The following is a 22740-nucleotide window of genomic DNA, read 5'->3' as shown; positions in this document are numbered from 1 at the left end:
TTAATTCGATTTATGCGTTTTTTTTTGCAAAAAGTACTTTTCAAATTTCAATCCTTCATATTTTTAAAATGACTCGACCGATTTTTAAAAACGAAGCGGGGAAATATAGAGAATAGAAAGCCCTTTTCATTGCGGCGCCACTTGACCCCCTTCCCATTTGAAAAAAGTTGGGGGATGATTAGAGGGTTGAAGATTTTGCAATCATTTTTGGGGCAAAAGTTGTCCCCCTCACAAACAAAATTAACGTATTTTTGGATTTTTTGAAAAAAAAAATACCCTGGCCGTTATGCCTTGCGGAACGTTTTCGATGGGCCACCCTGTATATATGGTATAATTTACGACATGCACACCCTTCCGTACATTTAAGATTCATTTAATGAACGGCACATGTTAAAATGAAAAGAAAATGAACTATGATAACATTGGACAGATAAAGGAAACAAGTTTACTAGATTGGAATGCTCGGCTTGTCACTTATAATTGTTTTGGAGCGCATACGCAATATTTGGCAACATAATACCAGAAAAAGCCGAACCGCTCCGAAATTATCAAAAGCTTTAGAGAGCGACTGTTGTAAGAATAACGCCAAATAGTATTTACATTGTCCTTATCAGCACTTTCCAATCTAAACTTTTTTCTTATATCTATACGTGATCCTGATTTACACTACAAATTTTGGATATCAAAATCTGTATAATATAGGAGACTATTATTTTATTCTAATAAACCATGCCATGTACTTACATCATCGGTATCTTCGTCTTGACTTGGCTCGCTACTCTCCGGTCCATTTCCGTTTCCCAGCACACTAGGAACGCGAGGTTCTTCTTCGTATTTGACAGGAGGCGGGGGCGTGGCCACCTTTGTGACAAGTGGCGCTTGCTGCGTAATGACCGCATTAACAGGTTCGCTTGGCGGGTCTGTAAATAAAATAATACACTTCAAATTTTCAATTCAAAGGTATATTAGTACAAAATGAATAAAAGTGTGTTTTAAAATAATCCATAATAAAATTTAGTATATAAAAAGTGCTACAGTATCTTCACTAGAACAATAAATAGGTTAGGAATACAAAAATACTTTCTTAGTGCCTTTTATTCCACCACATAATAGATTAACTATGCAAATTGTTTTGGTTTGATCAATAGCGGTAACTTTGATATGGGTATGTACTAAACCAAGATATTTTAGACAATAAATATCATGTAGATAGATTGGAAAAATTAACTGCAAAGAAGAATAACCAGCTGGGCTAATATCCATTTGTGGTTCATGTGCAATGTACAATAGTAATCTAAAATGATTCAACTTTATACACTTTAGTCTTTCAAAGATCATATTTTATTTATACTAAGCAAACCCGTCAATAACTAAAAGTTATATTTCCGTGTTTGCTATACTTAATTTTTTAGCAACAAGAATTAATTGTATTTTTTTACTTACTAAATATGAATGCTACTTTGTTTTGTCTAGTTTAATAAAGTTTTTCTCATTTTTTTTAATATACGTATAGCTGCATTTTTATTAAATATTTCTTTAGATTAAATTTCTCATTCTGATAGTCAATCCCAGGATCCCAGGATTATAGGTTTTTATCCTGGGATTTCCAAAAAAACGGGACCCGGATCCAGAAAATTTGAATCCCTACTTACGGGACAATAGATGATCAAATATTATATTATTTACAAAAAAAACTTTATATGCAAGTATAGCATTACTGAACAATTGATATTGGTGGATTTTATCCAGGAATAGTTGACTGTTACTAAACATGCATGTTGCATGTTCTCAGGGGCGTGCATATAATGTAGACAAAAAGGCGTTGTCTACTCCAGGAAAAATCATAAAATATCTTATTGAATTATATTGTCTGTGTAAAGTAAGTAAGCCTAAGAACATAGTGAAGCGACGAGGAGAGCGGCGAGCAAGCAGCGCGATACCACGTCGAGCAAGCCTCGAGGTGCTAAAACATAGTAGAGTGGCGAGGAATAGCGAGGCGCTTGTGCAAATTTATTGTTTTTATTTGCTTATTGATAATTTAAAATGTTAACAGTAGCTAAAATTATGGGCAGTAATGTCGCAAACATTTGATTACATAAAATTTTCAAAAACCGGAGAAAGGGTGGCAAGTTTTATAACCTTTATGAAAATTTGTTGCTACTTCATCTCATAACTTATCTAAAATGAACCGGTTATTACTATCGGTGATTACTATCTTTCTGATCCTATAAAATCTCTCTTACAAATAGTAAATCTATGAATTTTTGGGAATCTATAATTTTCTACAGTGCGACAGAGCGACGTAAACAAAATTATTTGAATCAATCTCGCCGCTCGATCTAACCGCTCGAGCCCCCCCCCCCAGATCGCTTTACTATAGCTTACTTCGAGTTTCTCTTATTACCGATTCTGAACCGTCCTAGAACTGTGATGCGTATGGGCAGAAGGAAATATGAAGACGTTATTTTATTTGCGCATGCGCTGCCGAGTTCTAGGACGGTTCAGAATCGGTAATAACAAGAATCCGAACAAAGCTTATGTTCACACGTACTTGTCTTCACAGGTTTGTTTTGGACGCGATGTGGCGCTGCTTGCTCGCCGCTGTACTCGTCGCTTCACTATGTTTTTAGCCTAACGCGTGATTTAATTTCGTCGGTATCGGTAGCTGTTCGGCACAGTGATGCCAAATCTTTTTTTTTCATCCAATTTAGAGTAAAACTAGTTATACTGATTACTTAATTCATTACTTATGCTATTTTTATTTTATTGTTTGCCAGTTTTTGCCTACCCTACTTTGATTTGCACTGTGTGTCACTATATTTACTTAAAAGTGAGGGGATGAACAACATACATATTAATTATACATATTAGATTAATATTTTATTCAGTGTAATATTCCCTGAGTTTACCAGAATTACTAATGTAAAACAGAGACTATGAATTTTGTTCTAAATACAAGTACAGGGTGAGTCAACGATAGAGTAAAGTCCATTATCTCATTTGTTTCAAGGTTTACAAAAAAATATTAAATATAAAAGTTATAGGGACGGTTAAGATACACATCTTAAAATTATTATAGAGTATACAGGGTGCTTCAAAAAAGTGTGGCGAATATAACATGTTTTTTTAAATGCAACACCCTGTTTTTTATTTTATTTTTAGATTCTGCGTAAAATTCCATAACTTTTTTATAGATAATGTTATATACCTAAAATTAATAATTTTTGTAATATTTAAACTTGTTTAAACAAATGTTAGATTGCAGTGTGATAAAAAAATGTCAGTGATGGCATTGTTTCTGAAGTTGGACAACTAAAATTTGGTAGGAGAATTTAATAGAGATATAGAAAAAGACTTATGTAAAGATATTTTAGTTAGATACTACAGGGTGTTCAAAATATATTTAGGAATTTCAATTATTTAAAATTAAGAAATTTCAAATTTTTTAAATGGTACACCCTATATATTATTATTTTTTGTGATAGATTTTACAAAACTCTTCAACTTTTATTAAGTATGTCTTATACCTATTTTTAATAGTTTCCGATTTATTCCAATTTTTTCTATTTTTACCCATATTTTTAATACAATTACGCTATAACATCATAGTTGCCATGACGAAAAGTAATAATTATCAAAATTTCTTGTCTATTAAGCAAGTTAAGAACAAAATTTAAATTTTAGTTTAATTTGTTGTAATAAGTATAAATGGTAGAGATAATCGTTACAGATTTTCCTGAAATGAATTAGTCAATATGACTGATACACACGAACAAGCCAAGAAAAACATATTTTTTGATTCAGTACTATATATTATATAGTACTTTGCTAAGTAGTATAAGAATAGATGTAGATTATTATCTAAAAAATATCTTCAGTGTGTAATGGGACGGTTTCGCGGCAGTAGTAATATTGGCTTTACCAAATAAATTATAAACCAGCATTACTACGAGAAAAAAACTTTACTGTATGTCAAAGAAAATTCCTATATCAGTATAGTCTGCAACAATTAAGTCTAGTATTATCCTAATCTGTGGCTATTCGCCCCGACGGAAAATACAAGTGTCATCTTTCATAATATAGAAATACACCAAGAAATTCGAGACTGCGATTTTAATTTATTTCAGTAAATTAATTAATTTTAACAAATACCAGCAATTATAACTAATTGTTAAGGTACTTGTTAAAGATAAGTAATAAATAGTTTGTTTTGTCATGGCAACTATGATTTTATAGGGTAATTGTATTAAAAATATGGGTAAAAATAGAAAAAATTGGAATAAATCGCGAACTATTAAAAATAGGTACATGACATACTTAATAAAAGTTGAAGAGTTTTGTAAAATCTATCAGAAAAAATAATAATATATAGGGTGTCCCATTTAAAAAATTTCAGATTTTTTAATTTTAAGTAGTTGAAATTCATAAATATATTTTGAACACCCTGTATCATTCAACTAAAATATCTTCAAATATATATTTTTTTTCATCTCTATAAAACTCTCCTACCAAATTTTAGTCCTCCCGCTTCAGAAACAATGGCACCACTGACAATTTTTTACCACACTGCAATTTAACATTTGTTTAAACAAATTGAAATATTACAAAAAGTATTAATTTTAGGTATATAACATTATAATATAAAAAAGTTATGAAATTTTACGCAGAATCTAAAAATAAAATAAAAAATAGGGTGTTGCATTTAAAAAACCATATGTTATATTCGCCACACTTTTTTCAAGCACCACAAGAATAATTTTAAAATGTGTATCTTAACCTTCCCTATAACTTCTATATTTAATATTTTTTTGTAAACCTCGAAACAAATGAGATAATGGACTTTACTCTATCGTTGACTCACCCTGTACATTCTCTTGATATACCAATTACTACTTTTCTATAGAATTCATACTGACATTTTGCGAGTAGTAGGACATCAGTAGGAGTATTCTAAAAAATATATTCATAAGGCGTGCCAAAAAGGCCACACCAAATGGATTTTTTTATTATTGAATTATTGACGGAATATTACAAACATCCTCTATACATACGCAAAAACTAGGGTTAAATTCCCCATATTTCTTACAATTTTTTTGATTCATCCGGTCTATATCAATATAATTTAATATCAAAAAAAATAATGGCATTAGTGACAGTAGTCTGTCGCTAAACTTCAAAAGGAAATTATTTTTCTGTCATTTTTTAGATGTAGTATATTAAAATCTTCATACAGGAAAGACTAGAGTAATCATTAAAATATCAAACACACTTTTATTTATTCTTTGTATTTTAGTTATATAAGGTGAGTCTTAAATAAGTGCATATATTTTAGGGGTATTATTGTTCGACCCTAGAAACATATCTATGAGGTTTTTTTCGCAATTTTATTTTTGAAAATTTGATTTTTTTTTAATTTTTGGAATATTTTTTAGTTTTTAGTTAAAAACGTAAATTCTTGATAATCTGGCGTTGGTAGTATCACAGATTAAGTATACTATATGTATACAGATAAAAATCTTATCCCTAATTCGTGGTACGAAAATAATTGTTTTTTATGACGATGTGCAAACGAGTCAAATTTCCTGTGCGCAAAAATAAACTCGTGTAAAATAACAATAAACAGCGTAATAGAGAGATATCGCTAAACCAAATAGCGTGCATGGACGTTAATAAGGCAGGTGTTATTTCCTTTACGTGAGGTGCTATTAACTCTCTTCATTTATAGTTATCGGATCGGAAAGAATTCTGTTCGCGTCGCGTCCGCTATTTAAACTTAACCTAACTTTGAATTTAAAATTTTGAAATTGTTTTGTTTACTAGGTATTTTAAAACTAAAGGGCCGAAGTGCTTATTTCCAGTGCTTTACTGTTCAACATCTACTAGTGGGTTTAGGGCAACAAGCAACAAATTCTCTTAAAAGGGCTAAGTCGTCATCTGCTGTAAACCTAAGCCTCTTTATAGGTTCTTTAATATTGGAAGAGGTGGAATCCATATTTTGGGCCATATTTATTTAATTAAAACTAATCCCAGCTACTTAAATATCAAATTACCTAATAAAACTAAAGTAATAATTCAAAACAATTCAAACATAACCTAAAATAAAAGATCTCGCCGGCCGGCTCCGGTTGTCAAATACCCGCACATGGCTATTTAAGCAATTTTTAAACGTTATTTAGAAATAACGCTTGGTGTAATTGATCCGCAAATTACGTCAGGCCGTAACGTTATTATCGGGTGTTGCGTTAAAAATTGACTCGCGCATATCGTAACCATGATAAGGTACGCGTAAATCCTTGGCGTAAATACTGCATGACGCTATTCGGTTTCCCGATATCTCTCTAATAACTGTGCCGGTCAGGCGCTGTGCATAATTTTAGAGGCCATAAGTGGGCGTGCTATGTGCCCAAACTAGTAACCTAACTAGTGCCCGATTCCGAAAATTGGAACCACGAAAAACAATAAAGAAAAAACAAAGATTATAATCTGTATAATCTGTGGTAGTATGGTGGTATATATTGGTGGTATATATGGTAGTAGAATTTACAAGAAAGAAACCCAGAAAAGATCCACTGGTTCTCAAAATTTAAGAAAAAAATATATTTTTTTTAATTTTCATAGTTAAATAACTCGGTTATTTTGGACTTATTTGAAAAACGGTAAAGAAAAAATATGCTTCTTTTATCGAGATCTAATAGTCTTGAAAATCTTTGCACTTATTTAAGCCTCTGTATAGTTACTTACCTATGGAATTCGTGGTAACACTGATGATGCTATCATGCTGATGCGAATCTGAATCTTCCTGCGCAACGTTGCCACTTTTACCAAACAGTTTGTGCGCTTTGGCTTTTAATTCCCGAGGGTGTGGTGTATTTTGACGTACAAAAGGCGTCTGTCACAGGAAAAAAATACTTATAGGAATAAAGCGAATATTTTCAATTGAAATGTCCAGTTTTCTGTAGGTTTAAACCAAGTTAACGATAAAAACAGATCATGTATTCTTCAGAATTAGTAATTCTACATTTCATTTTATTTATAAAGTGGTTAATTTATCCCTACAACTGCCTTACGTCACATATGTGAAGATGTATAACTAAAAATCCTTTGTACCAAAATAGTTAAGACTGCAGATGATTTTAAATAAAACTACAAATGCGTTTAAAATGTCATTTTCATTTTAACTATGACTTTGTACCTTAGTTGATGTTTGCCTCTCTTACTCTTTTAGCTTTTTCTCTTTTTTATGAAAATCTAAGAGAATAGCCATAGTTTCTCTGCTCTAATATTTGAATCAATCAATAATCAATAAAATTTTAATATTAAATGGTTTTATAACACGAAATGAATTTGTCATTTTGCTTTACAGCTAAACTGTATTCTGTCATTTTTTGTATATATTTCTTGGCTCATTGGACAGATTATCGTTTTTTAGAAAATTACACAATGTTTCAGACAGATATGTATGAAACTTTGAAAAGTAATGCGGTGAATAATGGTGTTTCATTATTCACCGCTTCCGGGATATCTCGATTCAAACTCGACACATTGTGTGAACACAAAAATTACCATTAATGTAAATAAATAATTTGTGTTTTAATTAGTTAAAGCTAAATTAGTTAGCTACCTAGTTAAAGAAAATTTCATTGTTTTGTTTCCATGTTACTTACTCGTTATACTCATTCAAAATTTTTTTGACATTAAAAATAAAAACTTATATTATCTTAATTTTTTTGATAGTCCTGGAAAAAGTATAATATTCTACTCGCATATAATGGCTGTTATTCACTTGGATGATTTATGACACGAGCCGCAGCACAGTGCTTCGTCCCATAGACAAAAATCGAAAAAAAAAAGTTAAAATTTACTAATATCTGAATATGTAATTTTATACTTATAGCAATGTTCAACCATCCTGTATATTATTTTTCATAAACAGCAATTTTTGTTAGCAAATATTTTCACTAAAAATACATTTTGCGATCATTATCTTATCAGTGAAAAGAATATCATTCATAGTAGTTCTGTATATTATGGAGCTAAAGGGTACGTACTTAATTGAAAGCCACTATGGATATTGTTAAACAAGGTATGTACTTTAAATTTATTTCTAAACAAGTTCGTGATTGTTTAGTTTTTATTTATTTTTTAAGATGATTTGGTTGTAAACTTCAAAAACTTCGTTTTCAAACTTCAAAAAGGCATTTTAAAAAAAAACATATCAAAACATATCGTATTTATTGAATATTTTTGTTGTCATATTCATACACTTTTAATTTTTGTATAGTTCACCTGCGTCTACTTGACACGAACTTTATTTTATAATACTTTTCAGATGGAGGAAAATTGATAAGCAATGCCGATCTTGTTAATACTTGGCTTGATCATAAGGACAAGAACTCAAAATTATTTGTATTTCAAAAAATGTGTTCTTTATTAGATATTGATGAACCTTCCAGTCAAATGAGACACCACTTGTGCCTGAAAAAGCCCACTATGTTGGAGCGAAACGTCGCATAAAAAAATTTCCATCTTTCAATTTATTATAAAACCTCATACCCAAGAAAAGGAAAAAATAATATATCGATATGGTCTATTAAAGAAGTAACTATTAACATCCGAACCCCTCATACCAACAAAAAAGAACAGTAACAACGCGAAAAAGTAACATATTAGAAAATAATGTACAGAAATGACTTCTATGTGAGGATACTTCATCTACCTGTGATTTGGATACTATAAATTTGGAAGATTCTGTCAGCAGTGATTCTTCTGAATCAGAGTAGTTACGATCTATGCATTTTGTTGTCCTAAAGTAAATTTATAGTATTTTAAGTTTTTTTTTAATTAAATATAACATTAATGTTTCTTTTTCATTAAAGAAATACATTTTTATCTTATATTGGGCTTATATTGTAGGAATCATGTTCTAATGTTATTTTAATTCTTTTTTATCACAAAGATTTATTTAATACTTACACCCTTTTCATACTATAAATTATTTCCTTAGATGGAACACAGCTCCAACATTTTTATTATTTATAAGATTTATTTTCATAAACATGGGACTAAGAACATCATCATTTAGTACAATGAGAGTACTCATCATTTGTGTCAAATAAACCTAGTTTGAATAAATTGCCTACAATAAAAGAGTAGTTTTGCATTTTTGTCCTCTAGAGTCATATGTTCGAAGCACTGTGCGCAGGCGAGAACCATATAATTCACAACCTAAACCAAACCAAACTTCATCCGCGTGAATAACAGCCACCATTATATGCTCCTTGAATAATATACTATAGTATCATTAGTGAATCATGGATGACAAATAATTCAAAATTGATTTCCAGCCAACTAAAATAAGACAAAGTTGAAATAATTAAAATGAATTAATTTACTATAATGTACTTGATGGTGTCGAAATGATAAAAGAATGTTAGCTACCATAACCCATGGAAATAATTTTTTTGTTGGAAATATACACCACAACCAAAGTGTGCGAAGGAAAAATGGATAATACTTGCTCTTTCAACTTTAAATACTTCTATCATGCACAAAATACTTTACATGTCTATCACAGTAAAAACAGCAAGTATAGTCTTATAAAAAAAACAGCCATGCAAATAAATAATTTATTTAAAAAAAATATATGTACAAACAAAAAGGTGTTAAAATATATAAACTACATATAAATTTACTTAATGCTAGTGATTCGAAAGAAAAAATAAAAATAATACTAATAGACACAACATTTGTTTAACTACAAAAATAGACTTTGTGTTAGTTGTAATTAAGGTACTGATAAGCCTTGTTATAATAAAAATAAAGCAAATGAAAATATATTTACCACAACCATGTATGTAATAATGATCATGCACTACCTACAATGTGATATATTTTTCCAACAAAAAAATATGACAAATTTTAATAAAATGTGTAAAGTGCACTATAACTACATTCTAAAAAAATATGTTAACGTGTGCCTTTAAGGTTAAAATTTTTGGCAAAATAAGCGTAATTTTAATTTTAATCGACTAAATACTAAATACTGACTAATATACTGCGTTATTTTGGGATTTGAACTAAACAATACTGAGTATTTTTCAAAAGTAGGCTCACCCCTATAACTTATTTATTTTTTCAGATAAAAAAAACGAGATTTGGTATTTACAGTTTCGTTCACTTCCTATGTCACTGGGAATGACTACAACTTTTAATGGTACCCTTGGTAATTTTTTACTTTATTTGATAGAAAATGGCATTCTGAATAGAATGGCATATCATATGTCAACTTTTGACATTTTTGCTTAAAAAATAGTATTTTAAATATCAATCTCGAGTTCCACAGCCGTAATAATAGTTCAGTCATTGGGGATCAAAAAAGGGGCCTGCTTGGCTTTGGGGTCCCTAACTAAAATCCATAAAATGCACATTTCCAGACTTGCCGCCGGCGCCATATTTACAAAATCGGTATTTTGTAAATATCTCGAAAACTATGCGTTTTTCGCAGAAATTTGAGGAGAACAAAATTAAAGAAAATAAAATTTCCTATAAAAAAGGTTATTTGAAAATGTTTGCTAAAGTCAACCGTTTAGGCACAAAATCCCTAGAAATTTTACAATTTTGCGTAAAAGTCGATTAGTGTTCACTAAAACTAGTTTTAGTTTAGTTTCTTCAATTTTGCCATGAAACAGCGGCGTATCATTAATTCGCTCATTAATTTATGAATAATTAATTGTCGTGCTGGACAGCATTCATTGCGAACTTACCACCAGGTTCAGCAGTGGTCTGGTTGTACCAAAGATGCCGAAGAATGGGGTTGGAAGAAAACAAAAACAGGCATTACTCCAGTCACAACGTTGAAAGATCCAACTCCAAAATCCCTATTGGCATTTTTATCCTGTAAATGCAAAACCAGCAATTATGGTAAAGCCTGCGGATGCAGAAAAGCAGGATTAAAATATTCAATGATTTGTGCATACTGCAATGGGAAATCCTGTGACAACGTCACTGAAGTGTCACTCGACGAATCCGATGAAGAGGAGTTGGACTTGCCTGTAGATATCCCTCTGGCGGCTGAAGATGAAGAGTTGGACGTATTGAGAGACCACCCTGATGAGCCCAGCACAGCAGACACGATCGACTTTGACATCAATGAGCCAGATCCGTCGGGCTTGTGCAGATAAGTTTTTAATTTATATAGTGGAGTAGGCCTCCATTAAATGAAAGAATTAACGTATAAAAACGTTTAAATTAACGCGCCATGTACTTTACCTCTTGGGTGGGGTGGTAACAAGTACACATTTTCAATAATTAAAATTAATTATTTATAAAATTAATGATACGCCACTGTTTTATGACAAAATTGAAGAAACTAAACTAAAACTAGTTTTAGTGAACCCTAATCGACATTTGATTTCGGAAAATCGACTATACATAATATATCATATTTTACGCAAAATTGTGCCTAAACGGTTGACTTTAGCGAAAATTTTTATAAAACCTTTTTTATAGGAAATTTTATTCTCTTTTTCAAACTTCAAAAAGGCATTTAAAAAAAACATATCAAAACATATCGTATTTATTGAATATTTTTGTCGTCATATTCATACACTTTTAATTTTTGTATAGTTCACCTGCGTCTGCTTGACACGAACTTTATTTTATAATACTTTTCAGATGGAGGAAAATTGATAAGCAATGCCGATCTTGTTAATACTTGGCTTGATCATAAGGACAAGAACTCAAAATTATTTGTATTTCAAAAAATGTGTTCTTTATTAGATATTGATGAACCTTCCAGTCAAATGAGACACCACTTGTGCCTGAAAAAGCCCACTATGTTGGAGCGAAACGTCGCATAAAAAAATTTCCATCTTTCAATTTATTATAAAACCTCATACCCAAGAAAAGGAAAAAATAATATATCGATATGGTCTATTAAAGAAGTAACTATTAACATCCGAACCCCTCATACCAACAAAAAGAACAGTAACAACGCGAAAAAGTAACATATTAGAAAATAATGTACAGAAATGACTTCTATGTGAGGATACTTCATCTACCTGTGATTTGGATACTATAAATTTGGAAGATTCTGTCAGCAGTGATTCTTCTGAATCAGAGTAGTTACGATCTATGCATTTTGTTGTCCTAAAGTAAATTTATAGTATTTTAAGTTTTTTTTTAATTAAATATAACATTAATGTTTCTTTTTCATTAAAGAAATACATTTTTATCTTATATTGGGCTTATATTGTAGGAATCATGTTCTAATGTTATTTTAATTCTTTTTTATCACAAAGATTTATTTAATACTTACACCCTTTTCATACTATAAATTATTTCCTTAGATGGAACACAGCTCCAACATTTTTATTATTTATAAGATTTATTTTCATAAACATGGGACTAAGAACATCATCATTTAGTACAATGAGAGTACTCATCATTTATTTTTTTTTTTGTACTCATCAAATTTTATTCTCTTTAATTTTGCTCTCTACAAATTTTCGCAAAAAACGCATAGTTTTCGAGATATTCACAAAATACCGATTTTGGGCGCCATCTAGGCAAGATGGCGGCGCCGGCGGCAAGTCTGGAAATGTGTATTTTATGGATTTTAGTTAGGGACCCCAAAACCTATAAACCTGCAAAGTTGCAAAACTTCCGGACTTTTTTCCAAGTAAAAATCCCCAATGACTGAACTATAATGACAACTTCAGTCGAAATACCAAATATGTGGTACAAAATTATTCGTAAAAAATTCTATTTCCAAATATGCTAATGAGCCACCCTTATTCCATTTGAAAAAAATTGAGTTATAATTAAAAATACGATTTGGGTATCTTTTAACCGACAAGGAAAATACATAAGTCAATGAAATCTATTTTTCCAAAGCTCCTTGATTAAAAATTAATGGTCTGAACACAGCTATGAGCACTCTAGCTCCTGAAATTTCAATCATTAGTACTTGTATAATAAAATGGAATTTTTTGCGAATAATTTAGTACCACATACTTGGTATTTCGACTCAAATTGTCGTTAAATTTATGGAGGTGCACTCAAGATTGAAATTTAAAATGCTATTTTTTTGTAATGTTAAAAGATGACATATAGCACGTCATTTTATTCAGAATGTCACTTTCCATTACATAGAGTAAAAAAACAAGAGTACCCTTTAAAAATCAAAAGTTGTAGTCATTTCCGGTGAAACAGAAAGTGACAATCCTGATTTATGTCATATACATTCACCAAATCAAACTATAGTTTTTATCTGAAAAAATTATGAAGGTGCACTTTTGAAAAAACACCCGGTATACGACTGATTTAAGAATATAAAAATTTCATAACAAAAAATTGAATTTTAATTCAATTCCCATTGCCTACAGAAACTGTATACAAAGTTCAGTCTTTTCAGATAAAAGAAATATTCCTAGATATTATACTTTGGTCCTTACAGTCTAACAGTTTGATGAGCATAAGCATTAGCGAACCCACTCCAGTAGAACTATATAATTACAAAAAAAATGCCACGAATTTTATAACAAATTCTATAGAAATTATTTTTAAATTAATTTTATGCAAACCTTATTGTCAGTTATTGTAATTTTTAACATTTAAAATTAATTTAAACTCACAACAATATTGATAACAACCATTAAAAACGCGAATTTATTTAGCTTCTGAACAGCAAAAACAGAGAAGTGTCATTTTATAACAACTTTTTGTATAGTGCGCAGTCTATACAGCTCTGGTCATTTTATTTTTGTGGTCTGTATTTTAATGCATATGATATTCTAATATATATCTACAACCCGTTGGCAGACAGAGAGACAAAATAAACATACAGTGTTGCCGGTTCGTACAAATCCGGCAATACCGCATAAAGAAATGTATCAACCCATTTTTTTTCCTTTTTTTAATGCATTTGATTTTTCATTAAGCTCTCTCAATCACTGTCTTAAACAGCCTCTACACTATGCGGAAAACCTCTACACTCTTTGAAACAGGTCAAGCTCGCATTTCATCGTCCAACTTTGTAGCATTTCGGTTTATTTCAGGTTGTCTTGACTAACCTCGTTTTGCCTCGAGTTATTTTCGATTCTTAAAAGCGTCTGAAAACTACTTGTGATTAGGGCGTGGGGGGATTTTTTGCGGTTCTTGTTGCCTCCTTCAATTTTGTTTCATTTTGAACTATTTCCAAAACGTGGCGGTATCTGTACCCAAGGCAAAGGACTTTTTTTCATAAATCTCAGTGAAATAAGTAAACCTACATGTTTCTAAAATATATGTTATTACGATGATATTTTGTTAATTACATATCGTTTTATGTTGATATATATTCCACTAAATTAATATTTGAACACACATTTATAATATGTATAGTAGTATTTCACAAAATAGTCCGATAAATATAAGCCCGTTATAAAAATTAGTTCCCACATTTTCTGAAATAGATCGAGACCCGCTGGGTTAACAATAAAAAACAAACAACCAATCACGGCGGGTCTCGATTTATTTCAGGAAATGTGGGAACTAATTTTTATAACACGGGCTTATATTTATAGGACTATTTCCAGAAATGTTTGGCGAAATGTTTCACGAAATATTTCGTAAAACATTTCGCCAAATATATACGGGGATAGTGTAGAGGCTGTTTTACATTTTCAACATCCAGACCACGGTTGTACGGCGACAAAATCTGTATGACTTCATTTAAGGGATTTAAGCATTTATTACATAAGGTTATACCGTTTAGATTACATAAGTTATAAGGGAACCTAAAATTATATGTCTTAAATAAAAATCTTATACTAAGGGCTGGCAAAGGTTTGTCTTGGGTCGAGATTTCCGTATGTAAGAAGAGTACAATGCGTTTATAATGTACTGAACAAAGAGAGGACAGTAAACACGTTGCCAAACGTATGAAATAAACCGAGAAACTGTGCACATCGCTAAGAGACGAGGAAGGGGATATAGCAGGTTTGTCGCAGTTGACCGGTCGACCCAATCAATACCTCTGTCAGTACTTAAAGTTCTAAGGAAAGGTGTACGTCATGCGTTCAGCTTCACGATTTAATTACGTCTCGTGATACTTAATTTGTTTATTTATTAACGAGTCGTTGTAATTTTCCCTATAGCTTGATTTTTTTTAAGTGCAAGCTAGAAACACTTGCATTTTTGGTAAAAATAAGTGGAATTGAGTGGGTGTTCGATAGTGGTCGCGCTATTAGAACTCTGAATTCAAAAATCGATATCTCGAAATCTATTAGAAATAATAGATTGTAGTTTTTTCAAGAACTTTGTTAATCTTTCTGCTGCATTTTCTTTGTAGACAGTATGTGAAAATCTTTATCAATAAAAAAATTACATGATTGCTGAAAATGCTATGCTCTAAAAGTAAATGGATGGATTGTTTACAATTTTTGAATGGAAAAAACAACCTTATCGAATTTTTCTTATGTAAACATATTGTAAAATATCCGATCTTGAAAATAAAAAAAAGTTTCAATATCTAAAGTGGTTCTTGAGTTATGGCCTGTTATGTGTTAAAAAGTTGAGTTTTTAAATTATCGCGATTACTGACGTTTTCTCGTTATAAAAAAAATTACACCCTAACGATATCCTTATTCATTCCATTTCAGATGCTCAGAAACATGTCTAATGATTTTATCTAGTTATCTCTTGAAAAAAAAGTCTTTTAAAAATAAGCGGTTTGCGATCGTGATTTTACTTTACTTGATAGGGAAAGGCGTATCGGCAACGCCGCAACAGCACACCGTCGCGCGTCGCTTCGGTCGGTCGTATTTCTCTCACTCCGACTTAATAAGATCCCTATGCGATTTACTTCCACACATGTAAAGGCCGACCCAAAAGTAACAGTTACCAGCACGGTATAGTATTTTGCAAAAAGTTCGCTATAAATGTAAAAAATATTATTAAGTTATTGGAAAAAAGTTTATGGGGAATGAACAATGAAAAAAAAAACTCTGGACATATGATGTCTCAATAGTTATGACGGTAGTTTGAATTATTTAATAAATCGATTTTTATCTTTTTGATTAATAAATATCGGTTAAAAATAAAAGCACAAATTCTAAAAACGACACTTCCAAGACTCTGCTGTTCAAAAATGCAACAATGCGCAACCTCGACATACGTTAAACGTCACTGGCGTATACGTCATCGACATCTTTCAACGTGTCTAAGCTATAGTAACTGTTCGACCGACTGAGCGACCTGACGTTCGGGCCCGAAGAACAGCACCATCTTTCGAACGCCTCTTTCACTCTGTCATAGAGCGTCAGTAGCCACTCGAAAGGCGTTACATAGTAAACGGACGACATAGATTCGGTGGATGTGCAAAAGCTAACCTAGAAATTTAAATTCGATATGAGAACTACGACAAATGGAGATGTTTTGGTGGTGGCACCTAGGAATATGTAACCATTAGATATGGCTTATAAGATCTATGGTCATATTGTGAAGGTAAGCTGCATTCTGACTATTGTACTTAGCACTATTAAAACAATACTTAAAACAACTTAGTACTTAGTTACTATAGCTACTAGTTTGTAGCTAAAATATTCAGGTTAGATTTAAAGCAAGTGATACAATGGCTAATAACCAGGCTTTTTGAAGAATTTGAATATTTCTGTGCAGTGTAGTAAAGCAGATGTTATCGTTTTGTGAATGAAAACCACTATGTTAAATTTCAAAACTAAATGAGTAATGAATAAGAAAATATGTTATAAATATTTTATATCCAGCATTTTGGTTAGTGTTTTATTTTTTTGTCATATATACAACGTGTTTGTAACAAACGTTTTAATATTGGTTTATTTCTTATTTGCAAAAAAATGGACATTTCAGCCTGAAGTAGAAGTAATAAGTAATTCAAGCATTTAAATAAATATATAGTACGAATGTTATAGAGGCAAGTTGTTTCCCAAATAGTTGTAAAATTATATTTTGATGTTGTTTTTTTAGTAAAACGATTCTTTAAAAAAATGTGTGTGTATCATATACCATTAAAAGCACGACTGTACTCAGAATCCTTCTTGATTAACTACTAATGTAAAATAGGGGCATAATATGGTACAATAAGACCATATAGGCTTGGTGCATTCTCCGCCGGTGCTGCCACCATCGGAGAATATCGTAAATAATCGTCATATACAAATACATGAGTTTAAATAGCGAGTATACGAAAAAAAGTTTATATAATTATTCTAAAAGTATTAGGAAATATAATTTGTGAGAATTCTAAAAAAAATAAAAAAGTAAATATTTCGATATCTCCAAAAGGTCCAACTTGTATTATAATTTATCATTGAAGCTAATAAACGTTTTTAGATGAATTGAACTAGGGTAGCGAGCATAGTTTTACGCACCGGTTTTGCTAGTGGGGACATAACTTGGACTATTTCGGCTAAAACAAAATTTTTTGAAGGTATACAATTATAATTTTAGAAAATATTCATAAAAAATGTAAACACTAGTTGATTGAAAAAAAGAGTATACCATTAATACTGCCAAATTATATTTTATTCTCTCATATAGATTATGAGAGAATAAAATATCTATTTAAATTTTTGAATATAATGTAATGGACACTTTGTTTACTCACTTGTTTCGTTGAACTGCTTAAATCCATTTTTGTTCTTGATCAAATCGGTGTGACAAGCTGTGAAGCTATAAAATGTTTCGGGAGAGTTAAGTATCCGGGAAGGTTGAGTTACTGAATATATTATTGCACCCAACAATGCCCTAATCACGCCCTCCTTTACGCGTTAACATTTCTACGGCAATTTGATTAAGATTAGAAATTGTCACAACACAAGACGACGCCTAGCCGGGTTCGTTTTCACTTAGTTTTTACTACCCGAAATAGCGTTACATTACACAAACCTCGTACCTGAGTGTTTTATAGTTTCAATAACTACACTAGCAAAAAACTAAAATACTTAAATATTATGACAAAGCCACGATTTCAATATTATTTTATTGTGATCAAGCCTATACGTGCTCGTTTGTGTTCATCTGAACGTTCCCTTGTTACGAATGGGAACGTTCTCTCTATTACAACTCTAGATATGGTATATTAGTCCAAGTAAAGAACATTTTTTATAACAACTTGCCCCTGTAACATTTCTGAACCCCTCCAAACCTCGTCCCATCAACTCACCTCTTTATTGTCCTTGTCCTGCGGATCGGTGAACTTGACGCTGTGCGTCCTGCTCGCCTCCTGCTCCTGCCAATCGTCCGACGTGGCGTCGTCCGTGCGCACCGTCGTAGCTGAGATGCGGGACAAAGTTCCGTTACTAAGACCGGTGTCGTAGCGATACAAGCGGCCGTCGGAAGCTGTGTTTATGTGCAGCGGGGTGAGGGGGAACGGCAAGGGTGCACATAAAAAGAAACAGGGTGCAGGACCACAACAACAACAAACGTGTGACGAGTAGCAAAGAGGCTGCGCAGTAGTAGTACACACGCACAAAAAAAACGTAGAGCGCAGAAGCGATAGATAAAGAGGGGTAAACCTTGTTTTTTTTTCGGAAAACAAAATTAACAGCTAATAGAAAAAGTTGTTAATATATTGTCAAAAAAAGTTCCTATATACATATCCCTATAATAGTGATTTTGTGTTGTTCTAACGACATATCTTATACAGTAGCCAGCTATAGTAATCGCAAAACAATTTCCGATGCACGTGATCAACTTGACAAGCGATGGGGACAGCGCTGCCAGATTGTGATGGATTTATGAGATGAATCTTAATTTAAAATTGACAAACAACATATTTATTATATCATTTATTAAAGAGTTTACGTTTCGTTTTTAATTTAATAACTAATGTTTTAGTGATTGATTGATTTATTTGTTTTATAGCTTATTTTACTTATTACAAATTGGCAAGAACTAGTGCATTATGAAGATTATTATAAGCGTTATTATGGGCTATTTATTTAATAAGTGGTAATAACAAGTAAGAGGGTGCTATTAATGTACAAACTAACAATCACAGAATTTAATAAAAACTAACTTTAAAAGTGATATCTATATATATTTAACTTATCAATCAAACTTACTTATCTGACTGCAGTCAAGGGTAATAAATGACCTTTATTGTCACATTCTCGTTCAAAATAGTTTTCAAAAAACAGAGAAGCCACAAGCTCTTTGCTTCGACTGTTTAAACGTTTCGGCATATTTTCAACACACAATTTCAACAAATGCAATACAAAAACTCGAAAATTTAGTTCTTGAAAGAACTGTTTGTGCTTAAAAGTACAATTTTTAAAAAAGACTATGAAAATAGGCAAAAAACGAGAATTACTCACAAAGATTCAACAACACGATAATATACAAAATAATGACTGACACTCGGATAATTGTCAAATAATACAGGACAACATTGCTGAACACGGCGCAATGTGACCAACATAGCGATAATAAAATTCGGTATAAACTAATTTTTGCAGCTTTAATCTAAATAAAATATCTGTTACAATCATTTGCTCTATAAAGTAAAATGAAGAGCTGCTCGGTATCTTAAATTATACAACAAATTTAAACATTTTTGCTAAAATTTCATTCAGTCAGATTTTTAGACTTTAGTGTCAATGTCGATATGATTGATGACGTGCATCGGAAAATATTTTGCGATTACAATAGTTATTTTCGCTTGATTTTGAGTAACCGCCCTTTAACTGCCGCGCCTGTTCTTGTACACATACGCGGGCAGTTAAAGCATCGATTTGGTTTTTATCTCGGTTTTATACTAGAATCCGACTTGTTGCATAACGCATACTTCCATGTTAATGATCGTAAGTCAACTGGCTGTCTAATAAATAGGCTATAGTTCTAATTGTTGATCATTTGATAATTTTTTTGTAATGACTTGATAGGACACTGACGTTCTAAATTTAAACAAGAATAAGATAAAATTCTAGATAAATATAATATTTCTAAAGCATAATTTATAATACATTTATTATTTGCGATAAAAAAACAATAGCTAATGTATTTTTATCAACTCTGATATTTCTTTATTAATTATCTAATAATTTTTATACCGATATAAATAATATAATCACAATAAAAAAATAAACATATAGTAGAAGAGCTTTTACCCACTCATAAAAATGGAAATGTGATTATTAAAACTGATTCACACCCATATTTTTCCTATTGTTAGAGGTGGAATAATCTTTTAAATATAGTTATCCATAATCTATTAAAATTATTGACAAACATAAATTCTTAATGGTGTTTTATGGAACAAGAAAGGTTTCACAGAACGCGCAATCCGCATTTCTATGTTTATTGATAAAAACTATTTTTAGTTAACCGTGAAAGTTTGTAAATATAATTATACATATTTCTGGATAAAGACATATGGTTGCCACATAAAACTTGTACATTCCGTACATTATGTAAAAAGGTACATATTTTGAGAGATCTTTTCAAAAAAAAGATGGAACAATACCATAAGTCTATCATGTATTTACTTTTTGGTTTTTCTTTTTGCCAATATATACGATATATGCATATAGGAACTTATTTTCTTAAAATCAATCTATTTATTAGCTGTTAATTTATTATCTTAAAAAGTGAGACACCTATTACTTTATATACAGGATGTCTCAGGAACTAGGGATATCCCTAATCTAACTATTTTTCATATTCAAAACTTCAAAATATTTTAATAGTTATGTAAAATACGTATATCTAATTCTCATATTGATACTATCTAATAAATATCTTTTATAAACTGCAAAAAATGTTTACATAATAATCAATAATATCTACTTATTTTTTTTTAATAGAAAAGCTAAGGCTAACCTGGCTAATTCTATTGGTTTAGCTATGTAAAAAAATAACACTGCAATCCTACATTTTAGCACTACATTTTTTTTCAAAAAATCAAAAGCTAAATTCCAACTACAACTGCAAAACAAAGCTTTTTTATCGGTATCAAAATATCACCTCCTTCATGACTATATTTTCCTTCAATAAACTATATATAGATGCCATTATTTAAATAGGAGGTTTATCAATACGTAAATTACTATGTTCATAATAATATGGTTCATTAAATCAAATCATTTTAAAGATTTATCTAAAATTAGAAAACAAATGAATGTAACTATCTATTTTATCAAATTCAAAAATAAATCCATGGCATTGTTGATGCTATATATTAATATTTTAACTTGTTTTAATTTTCACATTAGGTCACTTAATATAACAATTAATATGCTTGATATAATATTCAATAAATAATATTTCCCAACAAGTTTGGCAATAATGGGAATATTGACATCGATGACGTAAAAATAACTTTGTTTGCCGGTTGGTATAAAATACGCTTGAATGAAAATGTTTGTTTCTGTAATACATACATTATTTTGAATCAATCGTAAATTTATTTTGGCGCGAAAAAACTATTTTTTTATATATTTACTTGTCTAAACTACTTCCAATTTTAAAACCCCCTTTTTGAAAAGAAAATAATGCTACAAAAAAAGCCATCAAAATAATATTCATGATCTAGTAATACACTGGAACATATAAAAAAATCTTTTAAATGTAATACATATCAAATGTTGTAATAGCTCAGATAATCGCTGTGAATTACTAGATTATGTTAAAAAGCTATTTTATTTTCACAACAACAGGAGTACGTCTAAGCAAAATTGCGCAAAATCTACTAATAATTTACAAAATATGCTATAAAACACTATTAACTACTACTAAAAACTAAAAATTACAATATCCCTACACTATACCACAACAAATCAATATTACTATTTCAAAAGTTATTAGAAAGCAAAAAATCATAGAATGGTACCCTGATATAGTCTGTACAACGGTTCAACGCTACGTCATCATTATTGATCAAATATCCGTTTTAGGGTGTGTTTGAGATCAGTTCATATTGTTTCGAAAATTTGAAGTACGTTCCGAATTTTCCATTGCATTTTCACGTAAAAGAAAGAGTAAAATTTATAGAGTAACTTTGAAGGAGAGTTGTACAGACTTTGTCATAGCTACCAAGATGTTTTTTATACAAAAAAAGAAATAATAAAATAGCACTTACTTATAGTGGGCTGGTATTCCTGTTGGGGTAACAGGAAACAAGTGAGCACCGTTTTCTCAGTCTCTGGATCCGTGTCAGTCTGAAACGTCAGCAAAGGTTGAGCTTGGTTCTCGCTCAACCACACAGCCTAAAAAACAACAATTTCAATTGACGTTATAAGCCGTGTTTATATTATGCTGTGTGTAACCACCTTAAGACTGAGCTGAAGCAAGGTATAAGGCAGATGGGGCAACCTATTGCCCGATACGTCTAGAACGTGTAGTCGCTTGCAGTTGCCCAGGGTATCGGGCAACAACGTCAGTCTATTGTCTCGCAAACTTAATACTCCTAACTCACATAGATTACCTAAAAGAAATAATACAGAGATAAATTTTCAAAAATTATTTATGAAATCATGATTAATGAATTATACCTATTTCTTCAGGTATATTGGTCAAACTATTCCTATCTACATTTAGGTTGGTCAACTTGACCAGCTTGCCTATTTCTCTAGGCAGTTCACTGAGAAAATTTTCAGTTAAAATTAACTCTTGTAAGTTGTGACAGTGACCGATATTTACGTTGAGTGACGTAAGTCGGTTCTGGTCAACCTAGAACGAAACAAAATCAATACATAGAAAGTTATTTATACCAATATATCA

At 31.1% G+C, this 22740-nt stretch overlaps 1 protein-coding gene across 11 annotated transcripts in view; it reads right to left on the bottom strand.

The window, feature by feature from the left end:
* LOC115883629 (protein lap4) overlaps nucleotides 1–22740 on the bottom strand; it is a 175156-nt gene that overhangs the window by 119633 nt on the left and 32783 nt on the right. For 10 of the 11 annotated variants that reach the window (XR_004050415.1, XR_004050416.1, XM_030901989.1 and 7 more), the window contains exons 5-10: nucleotides 22512–22689; nucleotides 22290–22444; nucleotides 22100–22226; nucleotides 18185–18360; nucleotides 6742–6889; nucleotides 745–920 (exon numbers count right to left, since the gene is read on the bottom strand). Coding sequence is in view for 9 of the 11 variants with exons in the window: in XM_030901989.1 (XP_030757849.1) it covers nucleotides 745–920; nucleotides 6742–6889; nucleotides 18185–18360; nucleotides 22100–22226; nucleotides 22290–22444; nucleotides 22512–22689 (960 nt within the window). In the remaining 2 variants the exon portion in view is untranslated. The remainder of the gene's footprint in view (nucleotides 1–744; nucleotides 921–6741; nucleotides 6890–18184; nucleotides 18361–22099; nucleotides 22227–22289; nucleotides 22445–22511; nucleotides 22690–22740) is intronic. The other variant, XM_030901991.1, reaches the window with a different exon arrangement.

The sequence above is a fragment of the Sitophilus oryzae genome, unplaced genomic scaffold (genome assembly GCF_002938485.1).
Source record: "Sitophilus oryzae breed Bouriz unplaced genomic scaffold, Soryzae_2.0 scaffold_1974_pilon_pilon, whole genome shotgun sequence".
NCBI classification, from domain to species: domain Eukaryota; kingdom Metazoa; phylum Arthropoda; class Insecta; order Coleoptera; family Curculionidae; genus Sitophilus; species Sitophilus oryzae.
This window is presented reverse-complemented; position numbering and strand designations above follow the sequence as displayed.